This window comes from Varanus komodoensis, unplaced genomic scaffold (assembly GCF_004798865.1).
Source record: "Varanus komodoensis strain SLA01 unplaced genomic scaffold, ASM479886v1 scaffold10, whole genome shotgun sequence".
Taxonomy (NCBI): domain Eukaryota; kingdom Metazoa; phylum Chordata; class Lepidosauria; order Squamata; family Varanidae; genus Varanus; species Varanus komodoensis.
This window is the reverse complement of record NW_025335269.1, coordinates 19,077,680-19,098,497: the sequence shown is the minus strand read 5'-3', so window position 1 is coordinate 19,098,497 and position 20,818 is coordinate 19,077,680. Positions and strand designations below refer to the sequence as shown.

General features: G+C 42.1%; 2 protein-coding genes and 1 long non-coding RNA gene across 4 annotated transcripts in view; 1 reads left to right on the top strand and 2 right to left on the bottom strand.

The window, feature by feature from the left end:
* SH3BP5 (SH3 domain binding protein 5) overlaps nt 1-694 on the bottom strand; it is a 41,844-nt gene extending 41,150 nt beyond the window's left edge. The window contains exon 1 of the mRNA XM_044455660.1: nt 371-694. Coding sequence (XP_044311595.1) covers nt 371-475 — 105 coding nt within the window. The 5' untranslated portion in view covers nt 476-694. The remainder of the gene's footprint in view (nt 1-370) is intronic.
* Nucleotides 695-1,243: 549 nt separating this feature from the next.
* Nucleotides 1,244-11,049, top strand: LOC123036396. The gene is made up of 3 exons (XR_006417134.1): nt 1,244-1,435; nt 6,626-6,887; nt 10,919-11,049. It is a non-coding gene; the product is annotated as an uncharacterized LOC123036396 (long non-coding RNA).
* A 3,384-nt stretch (nt 11,050-14,433) lies between these two features.
* Nucleotides 14,434-20,818, bottom strand: part of METTL6 (methyltransferase 6, methylcytidine) — an 11,416-nt gene continuing 5,031 nt past the window's right edge. Inside the window, exons 4-5 of one of the 2 annotated variants that reach the window (XM_044455577.1) lie at nt 20,373-20,514; nt 14,434-15,551 (exon numbers count right to left, since the gene is read on the bottom strand). In XM_044455577.1, coding sequence (XP_044311512.1) covers nt 15,403-15,551; nt 20,373-20,514 — 291 coding nt within the window. In that variant the 3' untranslated portion in view covers nt 14,434-15,402. Of the gene's footprint in view, nt 15,552-17,981; nt 18,559-20,372; nt 20,515-20,818 lie in introns of those variants that run through there. The other variant, XM_044455586.1, reaches the window with a different exon arrangement.

Sequence of the window (20,818 nt, the reverse complement as noted above, 5' to 3'; positions counted from 1 at the left end):
CGCCCCCTCCCTACTGTGGAATCGCACGGCGTTGCGCGGGGTGGGGGAAGGCATTTGCGGGGAATCGACAGGAGGACGTGCTCTCCTCCCCGGCCCTAATAAAAGATATCCAGCGTCGCAATCCTCATCTCGCCCCCCCCCGCCGCCGCCCCACGGCCCACGCCGGTACGATTCTTCCCCACTTTGCAGGGGTCCTTGCAGTCGCGCCTCTCGGCCCACCAGGTGGCTCCTCCGAAGGGGCGTGAGCCGAAGGGGTGGCGGCGCGGTTTGGGGTGGCCACGGCTGATGTCCGCAGACAACGGGCAGGGAAACACTGGGCCTGATCTTCCCGATAGTCTGTGGCGACTTCCACTCCCTTTCTTTTCCTTACCTGAATCCTGGGATCCACTTCTTCCTCCTCCTTCTCCTTCTCCTCCTCCTGCTGCTGCTGCTGCTCTCCGTCCTCCGCCGTGTTCCTCCTCATAGCAGGATCCATGTTGGCTACGTGGGAAATACTGGAAAGCGAAGCAGTGAAACAGTTGTGGTGGGGAGGGAATCTGGCCCCAGATCTTTCGAGCTTGGATGCCTGTGCGTCGGCTTGTTTTCCCTTTCCCTCCGTTCCCTGCAGCTATCCCGGTTCCACCCTGCTCGCGTGGCCCTTGGCGGCGGCGGCGCCTTCAACCCTCGCCGCAAGGCTGTGCCAGGCGAATGAGAGAGACGCTTCTCCGCTAGAGAAAGAGGGAAGGAAATGCGCCTCGCCCCCTGCCTGCTGGAGCGGCGGCGGCTGTCACCGAGCAGTTGTCTCTCCTTCCCTCCGACGCCCTGACACGGTCCAGCCTTCGCCGCCTCCTTCCCAGGCGGCCAAATCAGAGCCCCGGCTTTCAAAAAAGGAAAAACGGCAATCCCCCCCCCCCCCACACCGCCTGACAACCTCCCCCGCTGCCTCGGGGAGATCCTGCAGGCGCTCCCAGCCTCGTTTTCTCGCTTGGCTCAGCTCTCTTTCTCTCTCTCTGCCTCCCCCCCCCACCCCGCCAAACGCTTCGCCGCATAATCTGTGCGCCCCTTCCCCACCCCGCCGGCGCCTCAAGACACCACAAAAAAAGTGTGTGCAGGAAAATCGGACAAGCTTCGTGAAACCAAGGTAGCTTTACGGGCATCTCGCTGTCACTCCGCTGCGGCGCTTGGGGGATTTCACTGACAGCGGCGTGCATGTTGTACCATACAGGGCTTTTTTTTTTTCCCAGGCGAAACAACGGAGGATTGTGCGTACGCTAAAGCTGTGGAGAACCTCCAGCCCTGACAGGCAAATCTGACCCTCTGAAACTGACCCAGCCACACCTTCCCCGACCACTAATTTTCCAGGTCCCATGCCCTCAAGTGCCCACATTATTCTGAAAGGACCGAGTGCCACTCCTAAGACTTAACGACTGACACGAAGAACTTCATGTTCGAATAAGTGAGTTTTTTAATATACATTTGACCCCGTTCCATGTTGCTTTTGGTCTTGCCCACTGCTTTAATCCCCACCACCATGAACGCATCTCCAAAATTGAATCCTGCCCTTGGATTGAAAAAGGTTCAACACTCCTACCTTAAAGGCTCACAAATTAATGATGACATGTACTAGACTCCACTTCATTAGTACGTGCCACATTCTCCTCAACTGTCAGAGATACCATAAACACATGGGGTTTAGGAGGCGCATGTCTATGTGCATTTGTGTATGCATAACCTGCCCAGTGAAAGTTACACACCAGTGGGTGTGTGGGTAAAAGCCCTCAGACTCCAGACTGAGAAGGCCATTTTAGGGTTTTGCCTGACAGAAATGGCCCCAGTAGGTGATTGATTTTAATGCTTGTATTTGGTTTAAGACTTACAATTTGGGATTAGCTATTGCTTATTGAATTTTAATTGTGTATTATTGAGGCTTTATGCATTTCATGAACAGCTTTGAGAGTGTTATTTTGCCATATAACTTAGAAGCTCTTTCAAAACAAAAACTGCCCTGGAATCTGTTTCCAATGGGACTTACCTACACTCCCTACGGAGCATTCAGTTTTAGTCTCTATGGAAGGTATAACAGATTCTCTTTATAGCTTCAGAGCAATCCTAAATGTGTTTACTGAGAAATAAGCCCTATTGAATGGAATGGGACCTACTTCCTGGTGAAATAGGTATACAAATACAGTCTTAAGGTTTTAAAGATGAGCATGGAGCCATTCTAACTGAGAACTTTCCTTAAATTCCTTCCTTACTCCAGACATGTGTGGAACGGCTGGGGTTCCTCCACAAAGATTTTTTCCACAGAAGTTATGGTTGTATAGAAAATATATGTGAACCCCACCCATAAAGTTAATCTGGGGCAGATGCATATTGCACATTGCACTGTAAGGCAATCATAAAACCATTATGGGAAGAAATAAGCTGTAGATGACATCCATAGAACTTTTTTGTTACTTAAATGCAAGAAGAGTTTGAGAAAATGGCTCACTTGAATGCAAAATGTTTAGGGCTAACATCTAGATGTACCCCTACTGGCATGACCATGTTGGAAACGTTTGAATTAGACTGAGTACAACCATATACAGAAGGTGCTGAAGCAGCTATGTAACTGTTCGAAGATATTCCTACAATTAGCAGATGGTCCTGATTACCGCTTTACTCCATGCATTGCCAATTTTTTTCTGCTGTTGTAAAGTGTCCAGACAGCTTTGGCTATTGGGCAGTATAGAAATAGAAATATTAGCAGCAGCAGCTTCCATTGCTAATTTCTGCTTGTCAAACTATGATTAAGGAAACATGAGTTGTTTGGGTTTTCCTTTTCTGTCATCAGTTGGCAATCTTGTTTGTGGCTTTAGAGTTTCCGCTTTTTGTGGCTTTAGAGATTCCTCTTTCTTTGTTCATCCTAACTTTGAGAAGAGAGATACAAAACAGATCTCCCTTTGAAAGCACCGCAGCTGTGCATGTCTGAGCATGAAATCATAACCTTCAGCAGCACCTGAAGCTAACTGCTAAATATCTCAGTTTTTTTTCCTCACTGGCAGAAAAACATGTCCAAAACCACCTTGAGTGACCTTGAACATCCAGTCAGGGACAGGCCCCTCTACTGTATTACAGCTAAAACAGCAGCAGCTGTGTGTGCCTCATACACACTGATTTCTCTGTCTCAGCAGAAAGACCTGTAGTGATATTGTATGTCTGTGGTTTTTTAAAGTACCTCCAGTACAGTCACTGGGTGCAAGAATCAAGCCATTAGCTCATGTAGGGTAGACAGCAAGCCAGCACAAATTAACCTGGATTTTTCACCACTAGCTCCTCTTTAATCAATATTTCATCCCCATAGAGAAAGGAAAGCCAGCACTTATCTTTAATTCTTAAAGTACCAGTAGTTACCCAGTTCTTAAATGAATGGGTAGGGTTAACAAGAAAAACCATAATGATTAAATGATAGTCTTCAATCCAACTGATTTCACAGATAATAATTTGAAGGGGCAAAACTACTTGTTGATGAAAAAAATCAATTTCTAATAAGATTTCAACTGCAAGTCCACAGTTCACAAGCTTGTTTAGCTTATGGTGCATGCTGTAGTTATACTGACAAAGTCATCAGGAAGTGTTGGCACCCACCAGCAAGTGATGACTCCACACTAAAAATTCTCTTCTCTCATATATACGTAAGACTTGCTGACTATGTTCAGTGAACCCTTCACTGCTATTACATAGTGGGCGGGTTTGCATGTCACAACAACCCACCGTGGTAAATGACCACAATGGGTTGCTACAATCTGTCAGCCACAATGAGCTAAACAGGTAACTGGGTTCATTGAGGCTGCTTTCCTGCTTTCCTCTCATTCCTCTAGGCACTATGCCTGGGGATACCACAGGGAGGAATGAGACTTTGACAGGCAGAGTCACCTGTAGTCTGCAGTCTCTTCTGTGCAGGACTTAACCCTGAAACAGAGCAGAGAGGACAGGGAAGCTGATCAGGCATCCTTGCCTCCTGCTCCAGAAGAGACCTCTGAGGGTGCCTGATTAACTCTGAACCACAAACGGGGCGGGGGGCTGACCACAATTAGCCAGGTATTGCTAGGGAAAGAAGCAGCTCCAGTTAGCTGATTCTCCTGCTCCTGGTTGAAAAGCTTTCCTCCAGCAGGAGAAGGGAGAACCTAGGCTAGACCAAGATGCTTCTTTCTCAGCCCATCCCTGCTTCTGCTGGAGAGAAAGCTGTTCAAGCAACAGGAGACTGGAATAGGCTGAGAATGGTACATCTCTGCCTAGTCCAAGTTTTCACCCATTCTAGCTGGAGTAGTTTTCCAGCAGGAAGAAGGCAACCTACACACACCTCACACTCTCCTGCTTGGAAGAAGCTGCTTTGGTTAGTGCTGGGTTGGAAGCCTGCCATATGCCACAGGGTCTTTTTCCCAAGCAGGAGCCAGGGAAGGTGGTGCTTGCTTCTTCACTCCCACTTGGAGAAAAGACACTCTGGTGGATACTGGGATGGAGAGCACAGTGGATCCAAGTAAGAACATGGGGGTTGCCCCCTTCTTCCCAAGGCCATACACCTCCCAGCTGCTTCTTCCCCCTCCCACACACTCTTAGAGGCAATCAGTGAAGTGTTGCTGCCTCATTCCAGGCAGCACTGCCCAGCTGATTGGTCTGCCTCCTGCCCCAAAGATGACCATTAGGGCCGGAGGACCCAGGATGTTTGTGACAGCTGTGTCAAACTAGGGAATCTGTCATGCTTTCTGGCTAGCCACTTGGCAAGAGTGGCAACCACTGCTCTTGCCAAGCAGCTCTCTTGTTCTAGAGTTTCCACTGTGATAGATTGTGTTATCCATGTTAGGACAACAGAATAAGCAATAGTGGTAGGAGAAACCCTAGAACAGACCCAATGGTCTATTGGCAGTTTGGAGAACATAGCAGACTATATATCTATATACATAAATATTTAGTCAATATAGCATTGACTCTTTCTGCATTATGCAAACCCAGTCTATATGTTCCAGGGCTGCACTACATTATGAAAAAGCTCATTTATGGGCTTATACCCTAGTCAGCCACATTTCAAATAACCCAAACCAGTGCTGAGGAACCTGGGGGCACCTGTATGCTGTCAGACTCTACCACCCATCAACCCCAGTCTCCATGGTCAATGGTGATAGGTACTGTAGTCCAAAAAATCTGGATGGCCACAGGTTGCATACCTTTGCTTCAGACAGCAATTGCATGTAAGCTTGCTTCTACTTACTGTTTTGAGTGGACATCAGCAGAAAAGACTCTTGTTCAGTCTGGCTTGTGAATCAGGCAGGATGGCTTTAAAATGCTGATTCGTCTAAGGAAAGGCTTCAGGAGTATTTTGGGGCAGAAATGATATATCCAACAGTGACCTTAAAATATGTATACCCTGCCCTTCCTTGTGAGTTCAAGTCAGGTTCAATGACTTCAGCAATATTTGCCTCTATCCCAAAGGGTTCACAATCTATTATTAATAGGCTGCGCTTCATTAAGAATAGAATAAGTGGGACCTGCAGCTGAATTCTACACTGTGGAGTATTTCTGTTTAAATGCCAGCCAGCCACATTCAGCCACATTCTCATTCTAGAGAATCTCGATTCTCTTCTTTTCTTCCCTCCCACAGTTTTCCATTTCCATGTCACAAAGAAAATCCAGTATTCCATGCCCACTTAACATGCTCTGTCCTCATTGTTTTTGGGGTGCCATAGTTCCATAGAACAGCTCAAAGAGAACTAGGCACAGTAACACAGAATGCTGAGTGTCTGGAAGAAGGCAGAGGTGGAAGAAAGAGGAAAGCAAGGCTAGCTTTGAAACAGAATGAAACCTCATGGAAGAGGTTCCTAACCCTAACCCTGAATAGGGAATTCCATACTGCAAACATTTTGTTGCAGTTCCCACTGTTGTTTTCTATTCCCTTATGCAAGTTAGTTGCACTCAGCTGCAGTTACTAAATAATTATCCACTCTGCATTCACAAATAAGTCCACTAAGATCAGTGAGGTTTGATCCAGAGGAATATGTATAAGACTGATATTTAAGGTAGTTATATGACTAAAAATAAGTTATCATTCAGTCCTCTAGAACTAAGCAGCCATGGTTGCGCCTGACCCATTTTCAGATATTTATATTATCAGCAAACTGTGGGAAAGTGAAGGGCGGCAACAGACAAATTCAATTATTTAAGAAAAATAGTCAACCAATGTTATCTCAAAAGCCTGTTTGATCAAACCATCTGACACAGCCATTTGTGCTTTCAAAATAAGGTTTTAAGTTGACTTATATTTAAATACATCAAAAATTCAAATGACACATCATTTGAGTAGATTCCCCTTTTTTGTCCTGAATGTTGTCTTCCTTAGCTATAATCAGACCTGGGAAATAGAGGATAAGAGATGCTGAAATGTGCCATTAAACATCATAGATAGAAGTCCTTTTAAGCTACCACCACCAAATCCATTTTCAAGTAATGGGTGGGGCCTTGTTTTGCTTTGGTTATATAGATAAATCTGGGTTTGAACTATCAACTAAGAGCCCCCCTTTTTAAAACAACCATAGCCAAAACCTTGGATTTCATTTACTTCTCAAGCAAGACTTTTAAATAACCCCTACTTGTTCTGCTGTTTCCTTTCCAGCTTCCCTTGTTCCCAGCATCTGCAGAGTAGCTTCATGCACTATGCATCAACCCAAGTCATTTGGCTGGTGCTGGCAAAAAGGAAGTCCAAGAAGGAAAACCACAGTGATGGGAAGATGGAGAGATCTGGACAATGGCAGAAAGCAACCTGAATGGAAATGAGTTGCAGAATTCAAGAGCATTAAAGGAAACATTGCAGAAGTAGTTATTTTTTCATTGGTTTGCTTACAGGAAAAAAAAAACCATTCAAGATTCTGAAAGAGGTAGGATTTCAGGAAGCCAACATTTGCTGAAATGTCAATTGCCTAAATTACAGGGGAGTCATAAAACCAAAATCTCATCTAGGTGTGTGTGAAGTGTATGCATATTTGGCATGTGCTATATATAGGCAACTAATACAAACAAGTCAAATACAACTCTTGAGGAGGAGTATTGATTCTCTTGCCTGCTCCTGGTTGGTTTCAGTAGGGCTGTTCAGCCCTTCCTTTTCTCCACCATTCACCTAGCAGCTGCTTCCTCCTTTAGAATCTGCCTTGCCTGGGACTTTGGTAACAGTGCAGGTGGTTCCTGTGCATCTACCAATTTGCATTAGATGTTATTTTTCTTCACCCTGGCTCAGCAGATTTTTACGTTTTTGTCTATTGCCTTTGAATGCATTCCATATAAAGGCACATTATATTTTTAAATCTACCTATGCCAAATGAGTTCTTCCACTTTGTTCTTCCATCTCTTACACTCCTCTGCTATTCAACCTGGACCTTGAGATCTTCCAATTAAGAAAATACAAAGAAAAGGGTACATATGATTGCTGTAACTGTCTAGCCTCAATCAACAGACTGAATACTTCAGAATTAGAAGTTGTCTTATGCAGCATCCAACCACTGGTTCAACCAGTCCAAAGGTAGCACAGGTACTAGGGTGTGGTGGCCAAGTTGGATAGGAACTAGCGAAACCATGGGACTGCTATGGCATGAAGTCTGCCATCCCTTTGGTTTGCTCCCCAGCTTAGGAAACCAGGGACAAAACTGGAGAGCACTAGGACTGCCATTTTCTCATGCTATAAGCTTGACATTTCACATAGTTGCTAAAAAAACAAGACACCAATGATCTAGGGCCTTTTCTGATTGGAAGTAGCTCTCCAAATTCAGAGGCCAAGGGGGACAATTTTAACCAATCCAGCTTCAGTCTGATCACTTCATTGTGCATTTCCTAAATAGCCCATGTTTTCTTGATGCGCATTTCATCCCACATTCAGGACTGTCTGAATTGGTCCTGCATGTCTTCTCCTGTTTTGCAGCCCAGGGCATGGTCTAAGGTAAGAGTGAGGAACTCTTTTGGCCTGAGGGCTGAATTACATTTTGGAAAAGCTCTCAGGGGCTGCATTCCTGTAATGGGTGTGCTCAAAGGCAAAGAGGACAAGTCCAAAAGAAAAAAAAGCTGAGGCCAAAAAACTCCAGTATATAGTAGCCAAAAGCTCTCATTTTCAGTAACTAAACCTTGGGAGAGATACTTGAACTTTTTAGAGTAGGAGACAAACCACAGAAGCTAGGTACCTACCAAATGATTGATGGCTGGGGGAAAGTGATTGGGGCCAGGGAAAGGATATGTAGATTTCACACTCCTGCCTTAAAGGTACATGATACCTCTAAGCTGAATAGGTTTGTGGCTGGTTGATATCTGGATGGGAGACCAAATGGAATCCAAGTGTGCTGCTTAGAGTTCCATGATGGAAGAAGGCTAGAATATAAATATCCTACATCAAGGGTTTCATGCCAAATTCAACCTTCACATTTCTGTTACATAGCATTCCACTACCACCACAAAGCATCCTTTATTGATGACTGCTGTTTAAGAGCTCTCTTATTAGTTCTTCAGACTTACAATCACAGCAACTTTTTTTAAAAATGTGATACAGTGTAAGTAGAAATTTAAGTATTAATAATGGGTTAGATCTAGATTTAGTCATATTTGAAGTATGCCCACTGCAATGAGAATGACTAACTCTAAATTAGTGACTAACTGCAGTCCTATTGATGTCAGTGGGTCTACTTTGCCTCTGACTAAACAAAACACTTTCATTGTCTTATTAAAAAAAAAGAGAATGTCACATACCCAGAGACTAGGCTGTGTAGCATACATTGTCCTACTCAAAACTGCTCTGAGGGGTTGTGAGTTTTAACATTCATAAACTCAAACAGGCATAATGAGAATTCATACATGGGAAAGATACTATATATTGCCCTGAACTTTACATCCAGGAGGGTTAGTTTCTGGAGACACACTAGGAGCAAAACTGGCACGGGTCTCTAAGCACATCTTTCTTACTTAACTTTAGCCTTATGATACAGCAATAATCAATATCTGGATTTAGGGCCACTGGGCCTGCTTCCCACTTACCTGACTTTAAGAGATTTTTTTACACTTGTATGCAGTCTCCATGAAATCTGTACCCTGCATTTTTCAATGACAGAGATTCTGTGAACAGGGACAATGCATATATCACCTGTACGTGAGTTGCTGAACACAACGAGGAACAGATTGTGGGTCACACCAGACACTTAGAGATCAAGGAGGTGCACAGGCTAGAGATGGGGCCCTTCTCTCTTGAAACACAGCATTCCCATTCTCTGACTCACAAATTCAGAGTCAGAATTTGAACAAGGTGGGAGGGCAAGCGGTTAGAATATGGCACAGAAATTCCAAGGTTAACAAGCAAGATTGGTTGAGAACCAAACTGCCTCAGGTTGGGGAAGCCACTGTTGAACAGAGAGAGTCTGGGAAGTGTGAATTTATTAACTCAGTGAGCTGGTGTGAAGCCAGACAAGTGGTCCAGTCAAGTAATGTCTGGCATTAGTGCCACCTAGCCCTAAAGCAGCATGAACATCCCTTAGGGTGGAGCCAAGCCTTTTGGTAAAGTGAGGCGGAGGTCTTCAGTTCTGAATCAACCCTTCACCTGGGCGAAAGCTGCTGCCACAAATTGAAGGGAATGTTACTTTAATGATGCCTGAGAATATTCTTCTTGAAAAGAATCAATATTATCCTCTTAAAGCAACATGGGAAACATATTTAAGGAGTATTAGTAAAAAAGATAGGAAAAATATGTGGGATAAGAGTATATTAAAACATATGTAGTAAAAATAAAGGAAAAAATTATAAACTAGTATGGAAATAGTACCTAGCTCCAGTAAATTTGAATTATATGGATAGCACATATTCTAACTTACGTTGCAGATGTGGTCAGGGACTGGGTACATATTTCCATATGTGGTGGGAATGGGAATATATAATGAAATTTTGGAAAGGGATTTTAAAGAAAAGCAGTAAAATATTGAATTTAAATACTGAAGTATATCTGAAAATCATATTATTTGATAGAGAACAATGGAAAGAGTATAATTAATAATAAATTAACAGCAGTGAGATTAATTTTAGCAAAGAACTGGAAAATAAAACATGATTACCAACTGGGTTATTGGTATAGAGATATATGGAATATAGCTTGTGAAATTAAAATGGAAAGGCTATATAAATAACTTTGATGATATTTGGGAACCATTTATTGAGTATGTACCAATAAAAGGGAAAGGATTTGAACCTCTATGAGAGCCATTGCAATTTTGGATAGCAGATGGAGTTTTTTAAAAGAGCAAATGATCTGGTATGCATCTAATGGTTCCAGTGATAGGATGCATGGTTTTGTTATATTATAGTATGGCTTTAATTGTATATTTCTCTTTTAGATGTATTTTAGCTGTACTGTATATTTGCAAAAAATTAATACAATTATTTCAAAAAAGAGAACTACCTCCTTATGACGCACCCTTCATCACAAAACCCCTGTACAACTCAGATAAAGGACTGTATTTCAAAAGCCTTCTGTTTAGATCTGCTGGAAAAGGAAATGATGAGAGTTGTGCTAACAACACTTGCTCTTTGATGCAAAAACTGAAAATGCATCTCCCTACTTTGGAAAAGACCCAGAAGCACAAAGAGAGGAACTTCAAGTCATTTATGTCTGTTCTTGTCACTCCTAGAGAAAGTCCAACATGGTTCTCAGAGACACATGGTACAGGCAGATTAGAGAGGGGAACAATGTGGTTTGATCAGCCCTCACAAGTGAAGGTGTTCGTTTACATGCAAATTAGCTAGAATGTACAGTGGTATTTCTGGTATCTCTAACTCTAAAAAAAAATGCAAATAGAGGAAGCCTACAGGGGGGTTTTCCTGAAGTAGTTTAGTACTTTTTAGTTTCTACTGATCTTCTACATTTGATTTTACTTCTTGTTGCTTTTAGAGGGCCAGTTTCCCTGCATGCTGTGGCTTGCTGATGAAGGAAGACTATTTCCACATTTCCTACCTGTTTCTGAAGTTGGCATATGATTAATACACAACATGAGTTGACTGACTAGCCTGGCAGTACAAACAATTACCTGAATACAAAATTTTCTTGCTCAGCACCAAACCAGAGATGTTCCCCAGTAACAGCAATGATGCAGTGGGGGAGAATGTTGGGCAATAACTGATGCTACAAATTTCTGTGATGCAAGCTTGAGGAAAATGTTCAGTTAAGGTAAACATGTTCTGTGGGAAACAAATGCTGAAGGAGTACAGTCAGCCTCCAACAAAAGCGGATAGGGTGGCCATATAACTTCTTTTACAGCGGGCAGTTCTCTATTTGAAGGGATACTGAAGGACTGTTCTCTGTTCTGAAGCGACTCTCCACTTGAAGGGCTGCCCAGTCCAACTCCGGCTTAAAGACGAATGACCATCAGAAAATGGTGTTCAGGAGCCTTGAAGCTGCCCATCAAGAGCCCCTGAGCAATGGACTGAACAAGACACACAAGTTACCTGATCAGAGCCGCCTCCACTATGGTGACATGTACTGTATCTCTATTAAAATTGTAATAATTATTTCTGAATTTAGCACATGCATATTCTGTACCAATAGATATCCTTTTCTGGCAATTCACAAAATGCAAAATGCTGGATGTAGTCTAAAAGATCCTCTCCAAGAAAATGCCAGCCCTGCGCTTGCCACTAAAATTTGGTGGCAAACCACCAATTAGTTTGAAATGAGTCCCTGGAGATCCTCAAGTTGTCCATTCCTAGTAAAGAGTGTGTCTGAGCATTTCTCTTTCCACATTTCTCAAAAGGCATTTCTCTTATACTGAATAACCTGCTGGTTTTTAAGGATGGGTTTAAGCCCCAACATACTTCTCCATGAATGTGTAAAGCAAGAAATCATTATTAGCCCTTTTCAATGTAAAAGCTGTTGGGGAAAAAGAAACATTTACCCACATTGTTCTTTTCAAAGAGAAACAGAATAGTAATGATGTATAATTCTCTTTCAAAGAAAAGAGGCCATTTCCACTACATCAGGGATAAGGGAATGGTTAAAAGCATCAATTCCCCAAGGATGACCCTAAGGGTTTAGAAGTGTTGGCTCAGGGCCAAAAGATAACACAGAATACAATCAGGGTTGTGCAAGCATCCATTTCTAATGGTGAAGAACAGTATGTGGCAAGGACAGACCAATCCTTAGAGAAATAAATATCCCCATCTTAATCCAGGCTCTTCTGAATGGTGAAACATAGCTATTATGGTCTGATTAAGGTAGCTTAACAGCAACAGTGGGAGTTGCCATGTAATTATCCTTCTCTTTTTTCCTTCAGTTGCCATATTATTTTTGCAGCCACTCTGTAATTAAGTCACAATGCAGAATGGAATGGTTGTGAGCTGAGGTGATGATCACACAGGACAGGAGGGCAGGCAACAGAGACTACTTTAGCTCTGAAATAAGTCAGCTGAAACTCCCACCAAAATAAGAAATGAAGTTAGATCTATAGCAATGCAAACAAAGGAAAGATATGTTATATGCTGCAGTGTGGATTAAATTCTTTGCATCCAAAAAAAAGCTATTGTGAATGTCATACCAACTCCACAAAATTCCTGTGTTGCAGGTTAAAAAGTGTCTTGAATTAGCAAAGATATATGTGAAGGTATATCCCAGCAACCTCCCTTGATGTATAGCCCAATTTATCTGGAGGATATCAGTTTGGCTGGTACATTACATCTGATTAACACCCTATCGGTAGTCTCTTTCCCCTGGGGTAGGAAACATGCACCTCCTGTCTTTCTCTATCCTTTCCCCACAGTCCTGATCCAAATAAGGATCACCCACTGCCAGCAACAACCTTAGGGCAGGGCTAAGAAACTTTGATCTGGGGGAACCACATTTCCCAGGGGGTAACCTGTCAGCATATGCTTTGAGTGGGCAGCAGCAGAGCAAAAGCAAACAGGGCTATCCTCTTCTCAGTATTTGCCACCCTGCTCTGTGAGAGGACGGACAGATTGCTTTTCCCAGCAATCTGAAGTGTTCCAGAAGGCTTATGAAATGAAGCAAAGGGCTATAGGTTGCCCATTTGTTTAGCCAAAGAAAAAAAATGGGGAGTTCCAATAACAGATCTTTCATATCTTGACTGGTTTTGTCCTTGTGTTTCAATGGAAAGAAATCCTATCCTACTTTTTATACCAGCCATTTCCTGTCACAACACCACTAAAAAGATGCACATAGCAGGCCTTACCATAAAGCAACATAAACTAATTGCTTCAGACAGTAGATACCAGACAGGATACTATTTGCCTTCCCTTAGTCCCTCTTTGTGCCACAGGGAAATCATCTTTGAACCAGGTGAAAAAATGAGCCAAGACCAATTATGGAATTAATAGATTAATTTTCCAGCTCTTCACTCAGCCCTATCAATGGCAACCTCATGGCTTTAGTCATGTGGTCTATATCCTAACTATCTTTTCTATCCCACCGAGACACAGGCTTCCTCCTCCCCTGCTGCTTTCTTCTGCATGACATAATGAAGAACTAATATCCCATCATACCATCAACCTATGAAATAATTTTTTCAATGAATGATCCCCATGTACCTTTTCCATATTTCTTTCTACCCCTTGTTCCTTTTTTCTTTTCAAATGGAAGATTCAGGTCTAATTGGTACCCAGGTGTTCACAGCAAGCACAGTTGTTCATCAAGGATTGGATACAGCTTGGTATCCTGGTGAGATTAGATACTGTGGCACAGAGTGGAAAAAGAATTTAATTTTCTAAATGACTATAATTATGGTTTGATCTAATTGCTGAGAGTGGGATTGAGCATTGTCTTATGCCAATGTAGGAATAACAATGTGAATGTGGTATTTTTAAAAAAAAAACACAATTCATTGACCTCCATGGCTTGAATATTGATCATAGAAAGGCAGTGACAGAATTCTATTTTGCTGGATTGTGCTAATTACAAAGAGTCTGCCTTTTAACATCAAGCACCTGCCAGTTCTTCCATGATTAGGAAGAAAGTGGGGACCATATAGGTGGCCACTACTAAAACCACAAAGCAGTACTGATTGGTACTTGTTCAATTATGATGGAGCTTCAGACCTCACACCTCTGCACCTGAGTGTGTTTGTCTGTAAGTAGAATCTATTCTTGTAGGCACTGTACAATCAGTTCTTCTCCCTGTTATTACCTCTCTTGTACATTAGCCCAACCAGCTGGATGGTTAATAGAAGGCCATGTGGTTCCTTCCTCAAAAGCTCTAGCATCCTGGATATCTCTAAACAAGTGGCAATGAATTTAAACTGCAGAGCAATGGATTACTGAAAGAGTTTAAATGAGAAAAAAATGAAGCTGGGGAAAATCCATCTAAGGTAACCATATGGGCAATTGTAGATTGTGCATATCCTATAAGAGAAATGCAATTTCTTTGAAAAAACTGGAAATCTGAATATTTTTTTTTCATTCTTGAAGAGGTAAAACAGAACATACTTTATTTGAAACAATATATCAAGTAGGTTTAACTTTAAGGTAGATAAGCCTAAGCAGTTCCTGGTAGCTTCTCAACTGTGTATCCCATTCCTTTATTTTGGGGCTTCCTTGCAGCAAAGAAAACAACGAAGAGCAGCTCCACTATAACAGTCTTTGTGATAATGCAAACAAAGAAAATACGCTGCTGAAGAAAATTCTTGTATTGGACTGGTTCAGATTTAACTGTAATTTAGGATTACAAGAATGAGCCTGCTCTGCTCCCCTACTCTCCAACACAGTGGCAGCTTTGGCAGTGTTTGCCTATTTGAGAGCAACTGCTGCTGGAGAAAAAAACTGGTTAATTTTAATCACGTTTAGTAGAAGGAGTTAGTTAAAATGATTGTTACTGTCAACCATGATTAAGCCACAGTGGGCTGTCATATATCACCTGTCCTTTTGAATATTCAAGCCATGCTATGTTTCTGTAGTTTATCATGTCATGGCTTATGTAAGGGTTAAACAACTTATATGTAATCCTAAAACAGCCTATGGGTTATATGTGGGTTGTTTAACTCCTTTATAATCCACCATCACAAGGTTCCCATGATACAATAAGCCAAGGCTTGAAATACAGAAATTGGCTGCCAACAGCCAGCACAACCCACCATGGCTTAAATGAGCTATGGTGGTTGTAGAACCTGGTCAGTGAGTCAACTTTAAACCATGGTTTACAAAGAGGACCTATTTCCAGTAACTATAGTGAAAATTACCCACAGTTTAACTTTTGGATGACACATTAAACTGAGGTTAATCTAAAGTGGAAGCAGAAGCTTCCAATCTCCTCCTTACGGCTAAACCAGAGGAGGAATGGGAAGGGTACATGAACCCAGTGGGAGACTAGGCTCATTCTCATAAGATCCAAACACAACCACTCACTTCAACAGTCTAATTCCCAACCAGCAAAACTCAAGTTTCCTTTTGAGGCTTTTGAAATTTGCTTTGGAGAAAAACTCTTGGTACACAGAGGCCTTCTTTCTTGTTCACAGTTTCACGCAGCACATATTCATTGACCACTTGCTCATATCCCTCAGACAGGAAAAGTTCTGCTAAGAAGTCTGAAGAGAAGAAGGAAAATAAGTCTTACAAACATAGAAAATATGAAATGACAGAGATCCTAAATATGTCTGTTACTCATGAGGCAACTTGGATATCTCAGTGAGAAGTACATTTGTGAAAAATGTCCCTGATGTAGCCACAGCCCTATTAAAGTACATTGTACTGTTAAGTAGTTTGGGGAGGTATTATGTTTTATAGACCAAGGCAAAACATGTCATGATCCATCTGGCTAACAGATATAGGCCCAGGATCTGGGCTACTTTCATTGGATATGCTGTTTTGCAAACAAAGAGAGGCTCCAAATTTGTAAGGAGTTCTATGACCCTTTCCTGCGAAAGAGTAATGTATTTCATGTTGTATTATGCTGGGGCCTGAAAGTTTTATTTGTGAGGAAGGTTGTAAGTGGCTCTTTTGGAAATTTTTAAAACAAGTCAGAGTAATACAAAAGCCCACCAAGATAATGGTAAATCAGTGTAAGAACAAAGCTAAGAACAAAGCAAAGCATAAAGCTTAAACCGATACATGGATTGGGACATGAGACTTCACTTAAATAAGCTCTATTGATGGCATTACATTCTTTGAATTGTAGCCAGTGTTTCCATGCAAAATTTTCATGAATCACAAATTTGTTTAGATATTAAGTCTATTACTGTCTTTTATTCCCCTCCCTTCTTGGGAACTGCAAATAAAATGAAGTACCTTTTTAGCTCTGTAGTTCCTATTCCTAGGTAGCTGTCAATAGGTGAATCTATGATACTTTGTTTTTCTGGGGATCACAAGGTCAGAAAACAGCAACCTATTTAGAAAGTCTAAGTCTAAGCAGTATCTGAACCCAACAGTCCTTGCCTCAGCTTCCCTCCTACTGGGAAGTGGGAGGTGTTAGATAACCGCCTAGAAACATAGTTGTAATGTCAACAGAAAATTAGTCAGACATTTGCTCAATTTTTATGTAATGTCTCCTCCGGAGGTACAAAAAGCTCCCAGCCTGATATTTCTGAAACCCTAGTTTCTAGAGAGCATTTTTTCCCCTTAGAAGGATAATTTGCAATTCCTGAAATCTCTTGCTTTAAAGGAAGACTTCTCATAGCAAGAGAAATTGTATTTATGTTTTGGTTGGCACCTATTGTTCCTTTTCTGAACTACAGGCATTGCCTTGCATTTACCCTTGGTTCTAAAAATACATCTTTGATGGCAGTTTCCCCTGCAAAATTTTGATCCTTTGAAAGTAATGGATAATTAATTTGATCTGCATATAGTGTCTGCATTCCAGAGATTGAGTCATATGAACTTTTAACTGCTATGTTTGCCACAGTGGCACTACTAGGACATTGAACTGAGTCTAAAGCATCATTTGCTATACAAACAGATGTCTTGAGGAACTCTTGGACAGATCTTACTGTATCTTCTATCCACAGTAAGGAAGCTCTGGTGAAACAGAAAATGTTGAGGCTGCCTTGAGTAATGCATAATGAGCCCTGGTCAGACCTAGTCTAACTTCTGTTCTCCTGAATTCTTAAGGGGCATACCCCCATATTGGAAACTGTCAAATCCTGACAGCAACACAGCGCCTGGGACCCCAGAGGTTGTTCACTGCTGTTTGCATTAAGATACAATGCTGGCATGGGTAACCACTGGCCTGTGAGCCTAATCTGGCCCACGAATATGCTACATGCTTCCTATTGAACCTCCTTTGATTCCTTCAGGGGGCTGAGCTTGGCACTGAAGCCCCACCCCAGGAGAAATCCTTGTTGTTTCTCAGATTGGAATTAAAAGTGGAAGAGTCCCTTGTGTGCTGAGAAGGGAAGCAGTGATCTCATCATGACAACGTGCACTGCACAAAGCTGGGGACTTGACTAGTGTGGAAAGGGTAGTTTCTCTTCCCAGCTCCAGCATTCACATGATGCACTCCCCCGTGGAGATGACATGCTGTGTGTTAAGGCAGGGACTCAGCACTTCTAGGAGGAGCAGCTCCTCCTCCCAAAGGGCACACCATTTGTATGATGTGTGCTGCTTCCATGGGAACAAAGCCCACCACATGATGCTGGGGGCTCAGCAGGTCCTGGGAAGAGTGGCTGTTCCTCCCAGCGCTGTCCAAGTCCCTTTCTCTGTGCAGGGAGAGGCACGTGCTTCTCTCAGTAAGGAGACAGGTGAAATGCCTTGGGATTGGAATAATGATGTCAGTGGATGCAAGCATATTTACTAATATTATCCAACATGTGAAAAGCCCAGCCAAAAAATGGTTCCACATCCCTGGCATAATGTTTTTTGCCTAAGTTATTCACCTTTTTGCCCATTCTGACTCTATGAACTTTCCAGAGGGTGTGAAGCTTTGTATTCAGGGAAAACAAAAACTCTATGCTTTACAGAAATAGAGGATCTTAGTTAGCTAAGTGTAAACCTAATGAAGATATACAACTTTGGAGAAAAGAGGCAGGAAAATCATCTTTATTGATATAACCTTGCATTCCAAATATTACACCTTTTGCCACCTCCATGTGAATGGTGGCTGGGTGGCATTTGACAGAGGGCCTGATTTCTGTCCTCCTCCAGTAAGTTCTCCTTCAGTCTGGTTTTAGCGCCAAATCAACCCAAAGAAGTCAGATGAACAACGTAAAAAGAGTTTATTTAGAAGGGAAAAGGAAAAAAAGTGCTAAAGGATTAAAAGGAAAGAGGAAGGATGAAGAATAGGAGAAGGGAGGAGAAACCTCAAAACACAGGAACAAAATGGAACCTTGACTCCCAAGAGAACACAGACATTTCAATACAACTCCTTGACAGAAAATAGCAAATAACTATACTCCAGGCAATGGGTCTTCCAAGAACAGAGGTTCAGCAGAGTTGCTCAGGAGGAAAACCTCTGGTCAGTTCCCAACTCAGAAGGATACAATATGCCATCCCTGGCGCCTGATTTTTAACCCCTATCCTGTTAAGAGGGTGACATCCAGCAGCCAGCTCTAGAATGGTCTGTCATCTCCAGAGACATCTCTTGCCAGGGCTGTATCCCAGCTGCAGGCCATCACACACCAAAAGATTAAAGCAGAAAAGCTGAGTCAGTTGTCTGTGGGACAGACCTTCATCCCCTCTCTTTAATAAGCTCTGGGAGTAAATCACCCAGCCTCCCACCTCTCTCACCACTAGGACCTAATCAACAGAAGAAAAGCTGGTCAGCTCTGTGAACCCTTAAGTGTCTCTCCCCAGACTTTCTTCACACTGTAGGTCCTGATTGCTGAGAAAAAAAGCTGCTGGGGATAAAACAGAGACAGGTTTTGTATTCCAGCTTCTGTCTGCAATTGTCAAAATATTTCCTGAGGGAAAGTGCTGGGGATTAGGTGATTCACTGCCAGACATCTTAGAGCTGATATGGATAGTAGAAAGCATTGTTTTGGCCCTATATCCGATTATCCTTCAGCCTCAAGGAAGGAGCTAGATACAAATGACAGATGTCTTCTCTTTTTTAGGAGAACATGGAATTGGTCTTTCTTAAAGTAGTGCTTAATTCCACTGATGTCTGAAATCTTCATTTTTGGAACAAATTACTTTTCAAAGCAAAATGAATAATATGGAGGTCCCATTGGAAGGAAAGTCTAAGGAAGCCCTAGCCTGAGGTGAGAGTGACTGTGATTCTCTTGCAGAGCTGCATGTTATACAGGAAGCAGCTGCTGCCACATCCTTTATCCTTTGCTGCCGTCTAGTGATAGCAGTTCCTCACGGACTCATAGAACTGATTTAGGCCATTCCTTCTTCAGAGCAGGAATCCAGTTTCCTTACTTGCACATGTTGCCCTTTCTGTGCTGTAGGCTTGGTGTCAGTGCCATAATGAGCAGGACAGAGAAAGAGCAGCAAGAAATTTCTTTGTTTTGGATTTTTTGTTGGGCCATACACAAAAAACAAAGGAGAGAAGTAGGAAAAAGGAATTGGAATAAAGAACAGTCCAGTAAAAGCTCCAAAGCTAAGGCAGAAAGAATGGGGGTAGAACATTCCAAGTGCAAGGTTAGTGCAAATGAGATCACATGCTACTCTGCCTTTACAAAAGGTTGTTCTGCCTTTACATCTAGTTTGGATGTCACACACAAAAATAGAGAAGACAAATGTCATAGTTAACCTTGTTCTTCTCGCCTTCCCAACTGGCAGGACTTTAAGTGGAAAAAAAAAATCTAAATTTGGTAAATGGCTTCTCAATCTTGTAGGAGCATCTCCTTAACTTTGACAGACGTTAATGTAATGCCTTTATGTCTAAATAGTGACTCCATAAGAAGTATTTGGCCTTGTCTTGCCCTAACATCTGCATTCACATCTCCACCTGTAATGCTACACTTAACAGTTCAGTTTGAATACCTTTGCTGATAGCAAAGGTATTCAGTATATCACATCTGAAATACTTGCTCTCCACTTCATAGCACCAAGACCAGTGGACTTAAGTATACAGAGATTTATTACCTCAAGATGTGGTGATGGCCACCAACTAAGGCAATGTTTAAAAACAATTTGACAAAGCCAGGATGATATCAATCCCAATGAATCATGATGGCTATAGACTACCTGCAGGATGGACACGAACAATACAGAGAGGGGCTATTGCACTCATGCCCTGTTTTTGGGTTTCCCAGAAGCTTCTGGCTGGCCACTGTCAGAACCAGGATGTTTCACTGATCCAGCTGGGCTCTTCCTCTTTTCTTAAACACTGTAAAGCACCATGCACAAGCCAAGTGCTAACAAATTACCATTGATTTTCATTATTCACATTTAGGAAAATCCTGCTAGGCCATATAATAATTTAAGAAAGCACCAAGTAAACCAATAGCCAGAGCCAATAGACTCACCAGCAGCAAAAAAGTATGATCTGGTTCCATCTTGTCTTACATAGAAGTTTTCTCCAAGCTTGCTAGCAGACTTAAACCTCAACATTGCATGATCGTAGAGACCATAATCTCTGAACAGCACACATTTACCTGGCTTTAGCACCTGACAGACAAAAATGTGACACAGCAGTGAACTGGGAATTATGAAATAGAAATATAGGGTAACGTAATAAAAATGGAACATTTCATGTCACTAAGGTTCAGTTGTTTCAGATATCATTTTACAATAAATCAATTTCACTAGTCATTTTACTTCTAGGATTATAAGTTTCTTTACAATAGCAGCCTTTGAATTCTGTTTTCATAATTCTTACCTCTACATCAGCGTGTTCAAACATTTTTTATTATTCCTTATTAACCATATTTGTACTGTTATTTAAGACATGTTTACTTGCCTTATAAATATT